This window comes from Sciurus vulgaris, assembly GCF_902686455.1.
Source record: "Sciurus vulgaris genome assembly, chromosome: 8".
In the NCBI taxonomy this organism is placed as follows: domain Eukaryota; kingdom Metazoa; phylum Chordata; class Mammalia; order Rodentia; family Sciuridae; genus Sciurus; species Sciurus vulgaris.
Genome location: NC_136468.1, coordinates 124,703,069 through 124,717,632, shown reverse-complemented (window position 1 = coordinate 124,717,632; position 14,564 = coordinate 124,703,069). Strand labels below are relative to the sequence as shown.

Genomic DNA, 14,564 nt, shown 5'->3' with positions numbered 1-14,564 from the left:
CCCATATTAAACGGGAGAAAGACTGAGAGTATTTGACAGACCTATACATTCTACTGCTATCTAAAGTCATTACTATATGTATACTTTATTGTTGGGAAGGGAAGAATGGGAAGAAAGTGCCACCCAGGGGGCAGGCTAGGTGCAGCATCGGACAGGATCCCTATACATCTCCCAAGGTTCCTTGGTGATATCTGAGGCAAGCACTAGCACTGGATGTCAGAACATATTGTCTGTCTGGCTTTGCATCTGCCCTGCTATTTGGCTGGCAGCCTCAAATACATCCCCAGGAAGGCCAAGTGAGGCAGGGCACTTGTTCTAGTTACCTGGATATTAAAGAGGGAGGTGTCTGGACCCCGGTCAAGGTCTTTCCAACAGGGCAGTCCACAGATGGAAGCATTTAGCAGACCCAGCAGAGAATCTGAGTTTGGTAGGAGACTGCGGGGGAACACAGTCTGATCAAAAGTCCTCTTAGCTGTAAGATACTGGGCTCCCTCCAGGGAAAGTATTTCAAAGAGAACTGCCCTCATATATGGAGGGATATGGGCATTTTCTCTGAGTATGCATCAACACCCTCTCTATCCACAGTTTAAAATTTTTCATTTGCTGCGACAGAGCAGAGAGGGTCAAAAGATGATCCTTCAAAGGACAATGGAACCTTGACAATAAAAGGAACACGAGACATATGGTATTCAGAGTTCAAGATCTGAGAGTCCATTTCTAACACCATCTACAGGATGTTTTATTGAAAACTTTTCTTTTTTTTTTCTTTTTTTTTTTTTTTTTTGGTACCAGGGATTGAACCCAGGGGCACTTAACCACTGAATCACATCCCCAGGCCTTTTATTATTTTTTTTATTTTGAGACAGGATCCTACTAAGTTGCTGAGGCTGGCTTTGAACTTACAATCCTCTTGCCTCAGCCTCCTGAGTCAGGGATTAAAGGTGTGTACCACCATGTCCAACTGAAAACTTATTTTCTAGGGCTACTTATGGCCTTGAGTTCTGCTAAAAAATAACAGAGTCAACACAGTAGGTTTTCTATATCAAATTCTGTTCTATAAAACACACACATTAGCTGGGTGTGGTGGCACACACCTATAATCCCAGAAGCTTGGGAAGCTGAGGCAGGAGAATTGTGAGTTCAAAGCCAGCCTCAGCAAAAGTGAGGCTCTAAGCAACTCAGTGAGATCCTATCTCTAAATAAAATACGAACAGGACTGGGGATGTAACTTAGTGGTTGAATGCTCCAAGTTCAATCCCCAGCAACGCCCCAAAAACAAACAAACAAAAAACCCCATTGATATACTATTGTGAGTCTAAGGTTTTATCTTCTGGCACAGAGATTAATACAGACTTGTTCTATATTTTTGATGAACAAATATAATAGCTGCTGTTCTCTGAGCACCTACAGGATGCAAGGAATCACCTTAACAATTGTCTCTGAAATGAGGACTATAGATGTTTCTCAACTTGGGACTATCCCAACAAACCTATCAGAAGTTGAAAATACTATAAGCTGAAAATACCTAACCTGTCTCCATAGTACACTATAGAATTTTGGTTGTATCATCTTATGATACTCTGACTGACTAGTAGGTGCTCTGGCTTGCTGTTACTGCTCAGAATTGCCAAAGAGTATCACTAGCCCAGAAGAACATCAAAATTCAAAATTTATTGTATGTGGAATACTTATTCTATTTTATGGAATGGAGTGTTGCCTGATTTTTTGGGGCGGAGGGGGGGGTACTGGGGATTGAACTCAAGGGTACTCAACCACAAAGCCACATCCCTAGCGCCTTTTTTGTATTTTATTTAGACACAGGGTCTCAATGAGTTGCTTAAGGCTCGCTATTGCTGAGGCTAGCTTTGAACTCGCGATCCTTCTGCCTCAGCCTCCTGAGCTGCTGGGATTACAAGTATGTGCCATTGTGTCCAGCTGCCTGATTGTGGAATAAAAAGTAAACCAATTATCTTTAGGAAAATATCAGCCAAAGCCAAGGCCAAGGCCAAGGCAGGAGGGTTGCTTGAGTTCAAGGCCAGCCTAGGCAACATAGTGAGACTGACCTCATCTCTAAAAATATTAGAAGCACAATTTCTACTGAATATTCATGGTTTTAACACCACCAAAAAGTTAAAAAAAAATCATAAATTGAACTATTAGAACTTGGGAATCATCTGCATTCTCTTCACTTCATCAAGGAGGACTTCAAAAGATACACCACTTGCCCAAGGGAAGTGGAAATGTGCAGCTCAGAGTCAAACCAGGTTTTCTTGGTTCTCAAATCTCTGCTCCTTCCTACTGTTTTACAACAATGACCTCTAGGATCAGAACTTTCTGATGAGTTATACCTATTCTGACTTACCGATGTCCCATGATATTCATATTGCTCGTAGTCAAAGAGAATGTCTCTTCTGTAATGACATAAAAGGTGGGTCTTTAACAGAAAGTAGCATGACAGGAATCTAAATATTTGGAAAAATGCTGAAACTTCATAGTCTTCAAAGAAATGTAAATCAAATTGTGGTACTGTTTGTTTTCACTTATTGGTCCTTAATAGAATGTATTCATACAACACTCAGAAGACAGTGAAATAGACATAAATTCCTTGTAGCAATGTACAATGCAAAGTAATATGGTTCCAGGATCCCACTTCTGAGAAATTATCCTAAAATAACAATTCAAAGGAACAATTAAGACTCAACATATTATGTGCAGTTATTCTTTGAAGACGTGCAGCCTTGTGATGGCAGAATATTGGAGATAAAGATATGTTTTTAAAATTTTTTATTTTTGTAGTGCTAGGGATTGAATTCAGGGGGGGTGGATTTGATCAATGCATACCATATCCATGTATGGAAAAATCACACTGAATCCCATTAATATGTACAATTAATACAAAAAGATTTTTTAAAAAAGAAGGGAAATGGTCTATTAAGTACTATGTAGGGGGATCCAAGATGGTGGACTAGAGGGAGGCTGTGTTCCTTGTTCCTCTGTAACTCCGGTTTCAAGCAGAGGATATCTGTTTCTTGGTGAGGCAGTTTTTGCTGCTTATCGATTCCCTGGTGTTTACCCCATTTGTCTGCTGTGATGACCTGCAGTCTGCCAGCATATCAACGCCTTTTTTGAGTGCAGATTGCTCACTGTCAGGTGCCTATCATCTGCCATTTGCCTGCCTCTAGCCTGTCCATCGCCTGCCTTACACCTATCCATCACCCAACGCATGAGGTTCACCTCCCGATCGTCCAACAACAGTCAGCAAACTGATCACCAGCCGCCAGTGGAGCACCAGCTGCCTGTTGTTGCCTGGCAGTTCTCTGTCCCAGTACCTGCAGGTTTGATTACACGTGGCTGCCGCCGTTTTGAGATGACAGCCAGGCCCTGTAGGACCCCTGTAGGACCCCTGGCCGGACTGACTGAGCCCTGTCTCCAGGATCCCTCAGCCCCACTGATCACTCCCTGCCTCTGGGGCCCTCACATCGACTGACTGCTCCCTGCCACCAAGACCCCCAGACCAACTGACTGCGCCCTATTACCAGGACCCCGACCGACTGATTGCATCCAGCCTCCAGGATCCCACAACCACACCAAATACACCGGACCTCCAGGACCCCTGCCTGACCAACTGCACCCCACCTCCAGGACCTCCAGCTGACCAAATCCACATCCTGAGCTGCAGCTCCCCATTTGCCAACACATTTCGAAGCCAGAGCGGCCATCTTGGATAATCCTGGAAGCCACAGCTCCGATCTTTAGGTGGGGCAAAACCCATCCTGAGACGTCTGCTGGAGGCTTGAAGCTCATTGTCAGGTACCTCTCATGCATCAGGCTACTGAACTCTGGGAGGTTTCATTACTATGTGACTGTTATACTGTAGATTTTCTTTTTTCTCCTTATTGAAAAAATTTAAGTTTTTATTTCTTTACTTTTCTTGCTCTCTTTTCCTTTTGTTTACCTGTTCCCTTAGAGTCTCTTTCTCCCCTTTTTTGCATGCTAACATCCAATTTCTTTTGATTACACTCTCATACTTTCTATTATCTAGAACTTCTGTATATTCTTTTCTTATCCCATTAACAGCTACATCCTACATCCCTCTGCATCCTTTTTGTCCTCCATTAGAAACTGCAGACCTTATTGCAAATCTGTTTGTGTTATTGAAGATAATATTTTAACTCATTCTGTTTATTATGACAATTTTGTTATTGTTCTCATAGGGGCTATTTGTTCTAGGATTGCATACTGTCTGAATAGGGCACTGCTAATATTGATCTCCCCTTAACGAAAGGGTTTTGGAAACCTATAGGGCCACTATAAGCCTACAGGGGGAAATCTGCAATACCCCAGATCTGCACTGCTAGAGGGGAAGATACATGAACAACATGAAAATACAAGGGAAGAAAATGATCCAAACAAATCTAGATTCTATATTAATAGAATCCAATGACAGTATGTTAGAAGAAATCTCAGAAAAGTACTTCAGATTATACATGATTAAGATGATTCACGAAGCAAAGGATAAGAGAACAAATGCAGGCAATGAATGATCATACCAATAAGCTGAAAGAGCAACTGCAGGAAGCAAAAGATCATTTCAACAAAGAGATAGAGATTCTCAAAAAAAGAAGCAAAAGATCATTTCAACAAAGAGATAGAGATTCTCAAAAACAAAACAAAAAAAAAAACAAAAACCAAACAAACGGAAATCCTTAAAATGAAGGAAACAATAAACCAAATAAAAAACTCAATGGAAAGCATCACCAAAAGACGAGACCACTTGGAAGACAGAACCTCAGACAATGAAGACAAAATATTTAATCTTGAAAATAAAGTTGCCCAAACAGAGAAGATGGTAAGAAATCATGAACAGAATCTCCAAGAACTATGGGACATCATGAAAAGACCAAATTTAAGAATTATTGGGATTGAGGAAGGCACAGAGATACAAACCAAAGGAATCTTTAGTAATAAGAGAAATGCAAATCAAAACTACACTAAGATTCCATCTCACCCCAATTAGAATGGCGATTATCAAGAATACAAGCAACAATAGGTGTTGGAGAGGATGTGGGGAAAAAGGTACACTCATACATTGCTGGTGGGGCTGCAAATTAGTGTAGCCACTCTGGAAAGCAGTGTGGAGATTCCTTAGAAAACTTGGAATGGAACCACCATTTGACCCAGCTATCCCACTCCTCAGCCTATACCCAAAGGACTTAAAATCAGCATACTACAGAGATACAGCCACATCAATGTTCATAGCTGCTCAATTCACAATAGCCAGACTGTGGAACCAACCTAGATGTCCTTTGATTGGTGAATGGATAAAGAAACTGTGGTATATATATACAATGGAATATTACTCAGCTATAAAGAATAAAAAAATTATGGCTTTTGCAGGCAAGTGGATGAAACTGGAGAATATCATGCTAAGTGAGATAAGCCAATCTCAAAAATCCAAAAGGCGAATGATCTCACTGATAAGCAGCTGATGACACATAATGGGGGGTGGAAAGGGGGCAAGAATGGAGGAAGGAGGGACTGTATAGAGGGAAAAGAGGGGTGGAAGGGGTGGGGGGGAAGGAAAAAATAACAGAATGAATCAAACATCATTACCCTATGTAAATGTATGATTATGCAAATGGTATGCCTTTACTTCATGTACAAACAGAAACAACATGTATCCCATTTATTTACAATAAAAAAAAAGCACTATGTAGTTTATAAGGGTGTATAATTGAAATGGTTATATTAATTAGAAAAATGCAAAATTAGATGCATATTTTGATTATATAAATATGTATAAATATGGATAACTCAGGAAGAGAAATCAAACTCAGAATTTCTTTGAATTAGATGATAAGATTATGGATTATTTTAAATGGTCTATCCTTATATTTCCAGAAATGATTTCACATTGTCTTTTTATAGGAGCAGGCAGCCTTCCTTCCCATGGCCAGAGGACAAGAGCACAAGCTCCTTACCTCAACTGGAACACCAGGGAACAATAGGTAGATGGCTCAGTGAGACCTTAACAGAGAGATCTAGCAAGAATTTCCCCAGTGCCCATCTCAATGACACTGCTACATGTTTACCTCAAGCTAGAATAATCTTTATAATACTTTCATTTTAAAACACTTTGGTTTTTCATTTTCAATTACAATAGGAAGAGGTATTATGGACAACTCAGTTCTCAGTTTTCATTTATACTTTATTTCCATGGAGAGTTTTATGCAATTGGCATCTACTTCATTTATAAAGATTTTGTAAATAAAAATATCTACAACCTAATAAAAAAGAGCCAAGGGCCTTCACCCCTAACAGATGGCATGAAATTGGGAAAACTTTGGGTCTATCACTCCTGGAACCAGATAGTAATAAGGGAGATGACCCAAATTCACATTTGATGCATGCTCACTTCTGAAGCAGTTGGCCCTGAGATTCAAAACTAAAGGAATTGTCCTTAGATGGAAAAAAATGTATGCAGCACCCAGGAAAAACAAAAGGTATCTGTGGCACCACAGAGCCCAGGGAGAGCGGGATCCTCGTACTGGGTGCTACTAGATGCATAAGACTCACCTGCGTGCCTCCCACTCTCTCTTCTGCCTCCTCTTCATGGTTTGCTCCACTATCTCCTGAGACAGAGACAAAGAGAACAAAAGCTTGATCAGCAATGCCAGTAATTTATCTCCAGTCTAAGATTACAATTTAGCAGAAGCCATTAGGTTCAGATCTCTGAGGAACAACAAGGGTCATCTCCATGCTCTGAGCATGGCCTGTTTCTAGAGAAGGGAGGAGCTGAGGCAGGGGACAGTTTTGACCCCTTCTGGCCCCCAAGTGCTAACAGATATAGTGGACAGAAGAGCAGAGGCTTTCCTAGTATATGCCCTACACTACATTCTGCATCTGTTTGCCCCAGTTATCCATAGCCCACAGCATCATGGGATATACAAGCCCACACCGCCTTGTATTTAGGTCCCCATTAGGATTTACAAGAGCTACTGTTTCTTATAGTCTCCTGGTGTTAGCAACAATTCTAATTTTACAATCTTACTTAATCCCCACCACAGAGGTAGTGTGGTGGTTTTAAAAAATCTATGGTCCCTGCCAGTTGTGATGAAGCATATCTGTAATACCAGAGACTTGGGAGGCTAAGGCAAGAGGAACACAAGTTCAAGATCAGTCTGGGCAACTCAGTAAAACCCTGTCTTAAAAATAAGAAAGGACTAGATGTGTAGCTCAGTGGTACAATGCCTCTGGGTTAAATACCCAGTACTGAGAAGGAAGGAAGGAAGGAAGAAAAGAAAAAAAAAAAATCCATGGTCCCAATACTTTTGCTTCAGGGAAGTTGGAGTTGAAATATTTTCTCCCATGTCTGCTAGGTATGCCTAAAGACCCTGGATATTATAGATGAAAACAAGCTAAGCAAGACTCTGAAAGGTAGAGGCAAGGTAGAGCAGTTAGGAAACTGGGGCGTGGTGGTTTGTGCCCTGGGTTTTCTTATTGGTTCATATATCTCAGACTCTGAACTAAATAAACTGGCAACTTGGAAACACCAATAGGTTCAAATAAAAAAGTGCCCAACAAAAGAAGGTACAGCACGGCAAGACAAAAAGTTTTATGCAATAACTACTCCACTCCAGTCAATACTACTCAAAACACCCCCACCTACCCCAACAAAGGCTGACACCCACCCCTGTGAAGCTGTAACAATGCAGAAGAGCCAAGGAGGAAGCTGAGACTGCCACTCCCACTCCAGTGGTGAGGGAACCAGAACTTCCACCCTCATTTGCCAGTAGTGAGGCTCCCTTCTCCGTTCCTGCTGGGTGGTATAGAAAGGCAAAGTAGGGGGCTTGGACCTTCACTGCCCAATGGTAAGAAGGAGCCATTCCCCTTATGTGTTACAGATCAAGGATGAAACATGAACTAACTCTATTTGGCATTGCCCATCCCTCAGGCATGCCAGAGCAGGGTCAGAGACAGTCAAATAAAGCAGAAGATTTAAATAAGGCCCAGAGAAGGAGATTGAGGAACTTCTGTCATGTGCATGTATGAATATGGCATAATGAATCCCACTATTATATTTAATTATAATGCACCAGTAAAAAGTAAATTAGGAAAAAAAAAAAAAAAAAAAAAGACCCAGAGACTCGCAACATAATAAATGTCTAGGTTTCACTCAAGAATCACTTGTCATATCAAGAACTAGGATGATCTCAAACTGAACAAAAAAAGATAACCTAAAGGGGTTAACACAAAGGTGACAGAGATGCTAGAATCTCTGACAAAGATTTTAAAGCAATCATCATAAAAATGCCTTGACAAATGACTGCAAACATGATTAAAACAAAGGAAAAACAGGAAGTCTCAGCAAAGAAACAGAAGATATAAAGAGCTGAATGGCAAGTTTACAACCAAAAAATATCATAACTGTATTTAAATTAACTCAGTGAACGAGGCTCAGAGAATGGCAGAATGTAGGAGTCAGGAAGAATTAGTGAAGTGGAAGACAGAAAAACAGAAATTATCCTGTCTGAACAAGAGAACCCCCCCCAAAAAAAAAAAAAAAAAAAAAAAGAAAAAGAAAAAGAAAAGAAAAGAAATCTACAGAGCAACAGAGACCTGTGAGGCTGTAACAAAAGATCTAAAATGTCATTAATATCCTGGAGGGACAAAAGAAAGAGAGTGGATTGAATAGATATTTAGAAAAGTAACAGCTAAAAATTTGGCAAGACATAAAACTAGCATGGCATGGTGGCACAACTGAGTAATCCCAGCTACTCAAGAGGTTGAGGCAGGGAATTCCAAGTTTGAGGCCAGTCTTGACAACCTAGTGAGACCCTGTCTCAAAATAAAAAAATTAAAAGGACTGGGGATGAAGTTCAGTAGTATAGTACCACTGAGTTCAATCACTAGTACCACCAAAAAAAAAAAAAACATAAATCTATAGACTAAAGCACCTGAGTAAAACCCAATAGGATAACCCAGGAAATCCACATCATGACATGCAATTAAACTTGTGAACACGAATGCAAAAAATAATAAATAAATAAAATCCAAACAAAAATGATATTTTGCCTATAAAGGAAAAATAATTTGACTGAAGGAAGATATCTCATCAGAAACCATAGAGATCGAGGAAGTGGCACAATATTTTTAAGTGACAAATGAACAAAGCCTTGAATCCTATGTCCAGTAAAAATATCTTTCAGAGGACTGGGGATGTAGCTTCCTGGTCCAGTACAGTGCATATCTAGCACTGTAAAAAACCAAACCAAAAACAAACAAAAAAACTTCTTAGGAAAAAAGGGAAAACTTGAGAAAGTCTTAGAATACACAAATATTAATCAGAGTAAAGCAGAAGAAGTGGCAATAGTAATATCAGAAAAAAATAAAGGGACACTAAATACACAAAAAAAAGTCAATCAACTAAAATCACATAGCAATCCTCAATGTGGAGGTGCCAAATAACAGAGCTATAAAATATGTGAAATAAAAACTGATCAAAATGAATAGAAAAGGGCTGGGGAGATAGCTCAGACAGTAGAGTGCTTGCCTTGCAAGCACAAGGCCTGGGTTCGATCCCCAGCACCGCAAAAAAAAAAAAAAAAAAAAAAAAAAAAAAAAAAAAAAAAAAAAGAAAAATAGATTATAGTTGAATTTTTTTTTTTTTCAGCTTCGTTTTTTATTAAGTATAAAGGCCCAGTTAATCAACTCATTAGATTGGTCAAGGCAAGACACTTGAACTACACAACAGAATTTAGAAAGCAGTTGGTTTTGTAGGAGTTTTCTGGTAATTACACACGCACACACACACATACACACAAAGTGGTAGAGTACTCTGGATATTAGATTCCCCCCAAAATCTTGTTCACAATCTGATTTTGAAAACTATACAAATTGTACATGACCAAATTAGAGATGATTGATAAACTCATAAATCTTTGGAAACTTTAGTTGTATTCCCTAAAAGATTGACTTTAAACTATTAAAAAAAAAAAAGACTCATATAAAAACACAAGATTTAACAGACACCTTGAAAAAATATCACATTGTAACTCAATTTCCTACTTCTTAAATATGACTAAAAAAAAAGTTACAAGTAGTAATGTTTACATTTTTTAAAAAAGAAACTATTAACTGGGTGAATATGGGTTGGGGAAAGCTATACAGTATTATTACACTCCACAAATGTGCAGAATGCCAGAATGTGCCAGCACTGAAAAACTATGTTGCATTAAGGTTTTCCAAGAGGTACAACAAGCTTGTCAAAAAAGCATCTGGTCTGTACTAATAGTTTGCTGTCTTCAGTACAGGCCTTCACAGTGTCAGTCACAGCTGCTCTTACAAAGATCCCTTAATGTAAAAGAGTTTTCAGTGCTTATAGGTGGGGTTATGCCCCATGATGTGGAAATGAATCCATATGCACACTGGGCTTCATTTCATTGTCAAGAATTTGAACAAGTTGTTGCATGGATGGAAGATGACCAGATTCTAGCTTAGACCATACAGGTACATCATTTGAAGTTATCTCAAATACCCCTGTTGACATACACTGGTTCTCAATCATGTTGCTCAAGAAGAAAACCATCATGCATGTATAGACCTTATTCTCTTGGCCCCACTGCCAGATGCTAGGAGCTTGCAAGCCAAAGAAAGCAAAAGGATCCTTGCCAACACTTATTAAGCTTATTAATACTAGTTTGAAGACTGACAGGAAAGATGCTATGTGTCTATAAATTGGTTGAGGGAGGTAATTCTCTCTTTTGATTCAAATGTCTGGGTACTGCTGACTAATAATCCGCATGTACTCCTCAAACACCTGCCTATAACCGCAGGAAACAGATCTGAAACTTGAGCACTTGAGTAGTGGCCCCATGGCATACTGCATCTTTAACCTTTTGTTGGGCATGCCGTCCAGGTTGGCTACGGCCTCACCCCAGGCCACCACCAACACTGCCACTAGGAGAAGCAGAAGCCTCACCTTAAACAAGACAGCTGCTCTGACCACCTTCAGACTGAGACTGCTATTTGGAATCTTTGACACACCTCTCTCAAGAACTGAGAAAACACAGAGGTGCAGGGCACGCACACCTGTAATCACAGTGACTGGGAAGGCTTAGGCAGGAGATGGCAAGTTCAAAGTCAGCCTCAGCAACTTAGTGAAGCCCTAAGCAACTTATTGAGACTCTGTCTCCAGACAAAAAAAAAAAAAAGGGCTGGGGATAAGCTCAGTGGTTAAGCATCCCTGGGTTCAATCCCTGGCACCAAAAAAATAAAATAAAATTGAAAGAATAACTAGACAGAAAAGCAGCAAGCAAAAAGAAGAACTCAACAACACCATGAATTAACAGTAACTGACATTTCTAGAACACTATGCAACAACATCAGAAAACACATTTTCTGCTGTCTCACATGGTCAGAGAGTTCTCTGGTGCATGGTGATCTTATTCACTCTTCTGGGGCTATAGGATGCTGAGGGACTCCGAAGTTGGTCAGGAGAGTCATGCAGTAGTTGCCTGGTTGAATGATGAAATATTCCTTATTTGTTGTTGTTGATCATAACTGTGTAGATTTTTAAAGTCTTTTTGATTCACTGTACACAAATGGGATGCAACTTTTCATTTCTCTGTGAAGAAATGTGTACTTGTTGTTGTATACAATGTAGAGTGACTTCCCATGATTCTAGTTTCCAGTCTCTTAGTCCTGAGCCTCAGATACTATACAGCAGAGAAATGCCCAAATTCCTAACCTACAGAATCTATGAGTATAAGAAAATGGTTGTAATAAGCTGCTAAATTATGGGGTATTTTGTCTAACACAGTAAGGAACTAAAACACTTAAATTTGATTATTTTATTCATTTTATAGAGGCACAGAGAGGTGCAGTCATTTTACTGAAGGTCACACAGCAAGTAATGGCAGACCCAAAATTTGACCCCAGATGACTGAGTCAGGATATAATGGCATGTATAGATTAAGTGCAATTATGCTTACTTCTAAAAGAATGACATCTCTGAATTTACCTTTAAAAGACAAAATTTAATTGACCCATGTTTCCTATGCTCTTCATGCAAAACTCTTTGAAAAGATTTATAACCTATTGTCTCCAAACCCCCTTGAGTGTGCATCCCATTAATAAAATATTTCCAATAATACACCTCTAATACATAAATATAGTTATAAATCAAGTACAGATCTTAATTATATAGTAGTCTTCTCAAAATTGTTTAATCTTGGGCTGGGGATATAGCTCAGTTGGTAGAGTGTTTGCCTAGCATGTGTGAGGCACTGGGTTCGATTCTCAGCACTACATAAAAATAAATAAAATAAAGGTCTACTGACAACTAAAAAAAAAAAAAAAAAAAATCAAGCCTCTAACTTACGAATTCTTGAAAATGTAGAGAGAGTGAAGCAAGGTAGATTACTCCATGAAGGAACAAGTGACAAAAAAATTTAAAAAATGCCAAGCATGTGCACAGTCCTAGGTTCACTCTTTTGTACCACTGAAGCATAATACACAAAATTTATTAGAGTAGAGAGTTCCAAGGCTCTTAGTTGCAGAACATGGATGTTTCTAGGACACTGATATTTGGGTTCAATGAAATGTGGCTCATCAATAGTTAAGGGAATGCTGCTGGGAGCTGTGGTGCACGCTTCATAGTTCCAGCTACTTGAGAGGCTGAAGCGGGATTGCTAGAGCCCAGGAGATTGAGAGTAGCCTGGGCAACATGGCAAGATTTTTAACAAGACAGATTTCATGTCTGCTTCGAAAAACCAAAAACCAAAAACCAAAGCAAAACAACAACAAAAAAAGCCAGATATAGTAGCATACATCTGTAGTCCCAGTGACTTGGGAAGTTGAGGAGGATTGCAAGTTCAAGGCCAGCCTGGGCAACTTAGCAAGTCCCCCAAGCAACTTAGCAAGAGCCTGTTTTAAAATAAAAGAATAAAAAGGAATGAGTACAGTACTGGAGTATCCCAGGTTCAATTCCCAGTACCAAAAGAAAGAAAAACAAACAACAAACAACAGAAAGAAAGAAAGAAGAAGAGTAAAGAAATGATATAAAAAAGAAGCATTCAGAGATCAAAAAAAGAAGTCTTGGAAACCAGAAGCTAAAGACCAAAATATCTGCCAGAAAAAAGAACAAATAGATAAAGAACTGGGCAAGTGGAACCAAGATCTAAGAGTGGGTCCAAGAGATTTCCTTTGACCCGAAGCTCTAGTGAAAATGAAGTCAAAGGGGAGAAAGTTGGGAGAGAAGGACTTAGACTCTAGAACAGAGACCTGCACCTAATTGAAGAAAAAGTAGGCCCAAATCTTCACTATGTTGGCTTAGGAATGTAGACCTCCAAAGCATAAGAAGTAAAATCAAGAATCAATAAATGGGATGGAACCAAACTAAAAACTTCTTTACAGCAAAGGAAAAAATCAATAATGTGAAGAGAGAGCCTACAGAGTGGGAGAAAATCTTTATCACATGCACTTCAGACAGCACTAATCTCCAGAATTTATAAAGAACTCACAAAACACCAAAAATACAAATAACCCAATCAATAAATGGGCTAAGGAAATGAGCAGACAATTCACAGAAGATATACAATTCATCAACAAATAAATGAAAAAATGTTCAACATTTCTAGCAATTAGAGAAACACAAATTAAAACCACACCGAGATTCCATCTCACTCCAGTCAGAATAGCAATCATCAAGAATACAAACAACAATAAATGTTGGCAAGCATGTAGGAAAAAACGTACACTCATACACTGCTGGTGGGACTGCAAATTGGTTCAAACACGCTAGAGAGCAGTATGGAGATTCCTCAGAAAACTTGGAATGACCCACCATTTGACCCAGTTACCCCACTCCTTGGCCTATATCCAAAGGACTTAAAGTCAACATACTACAGTGACACGGCCACATCAATGTTTATAGCAGCTCAATTCACAGTATCTAGATTGTGGAGCCAACCTAGATGCCCCTCAATTGACGAATGGATAAAGAAACTGTGGTATATATGATGGAATACTATTTAGCCATAAAGAAGAATAAAATCATGGCACCTACAGGTAAATGGATGGAGTTGGAGAATATCTTGCTAAGTGAAATAAGCCAATCCCAAAGACCCACAGGCTGAATGTTTTCTCTGATAGGTGGATGCTGATACATAATGGCAGGGGAGGGGATGGGTAAGGGAGGAATGGAGGAATGTTGGATTGTATAGAGAAATGAGGGGAGGGAAGGGGGCAAAGGGAAGGAAAGATGGTAGAGTGAGACAAACATCATTACCGTATGTACATGTGTGATTACACAAATGGTGTGACTCCACATTACGTACAACCAGAGAAATGAAAAGTTGTACTCTTTTGTGTACACTGAATTAGAGTGCATTCTGGTGTCATGCATAACCTAATAGAACAAACAATTAAAAAAGGCACAGCCCAGAGAAGTCCAGTAACCTGCCTGAGGCCACAGAGCCAAGGGATAGCAGAGCCCATGATCAGTACTACACTGCTAACTCTTCCATTTCTCATTGTTCTGCTGCTCCTAGTTATGCTTCTGG

The 14,564-nt window shown here is 39.5% G+C and overlaps 1 protein-coding gene and 1 pseudogene across 4 annotated transcripts in view; both read right to left on the bottom strand.

Moving 5' to 3' along the window:
* Positions 1-14,564, bottom strand: part of CDC45 (cell division cycle 45) — a 36,953-nt gene that overhangs the window by 17,418 nt on the left and 4,971 nt on the right. For all 3 annotated transcript variants that reach the window (XR_013765889.1, XM_079152004.1, XM_079152005.1), the window contains exons 6-7: positions 6,577-6,632; positions 2,363-2,411 (exon numbers count right to left, since the gene is read on the bottom strand). Coding sequence is in view for 2 of the 3 variants with exons in the window: in XM_079152004.1 (XP_079008130.1) it covers positions 2,363-2,411; positions 6,577-6,632 (105 nt within the window). In the remaining variant the exon portion in view is untranslated. The remainder of the gene's footprint in view (positions 1-2,362; positions 2,412-6,576; positions 6,633-14,564) is intronic.
* LOC306668966 (thioredoxin reductase-like selenoprotein T) lies at positions 9,692-10,943 on the bottom strand (annotated as a pseudogene). The gene has a single exon. The product of its transcript is annotated as a thioredoxin reductase-like selenoprotein T (transcript).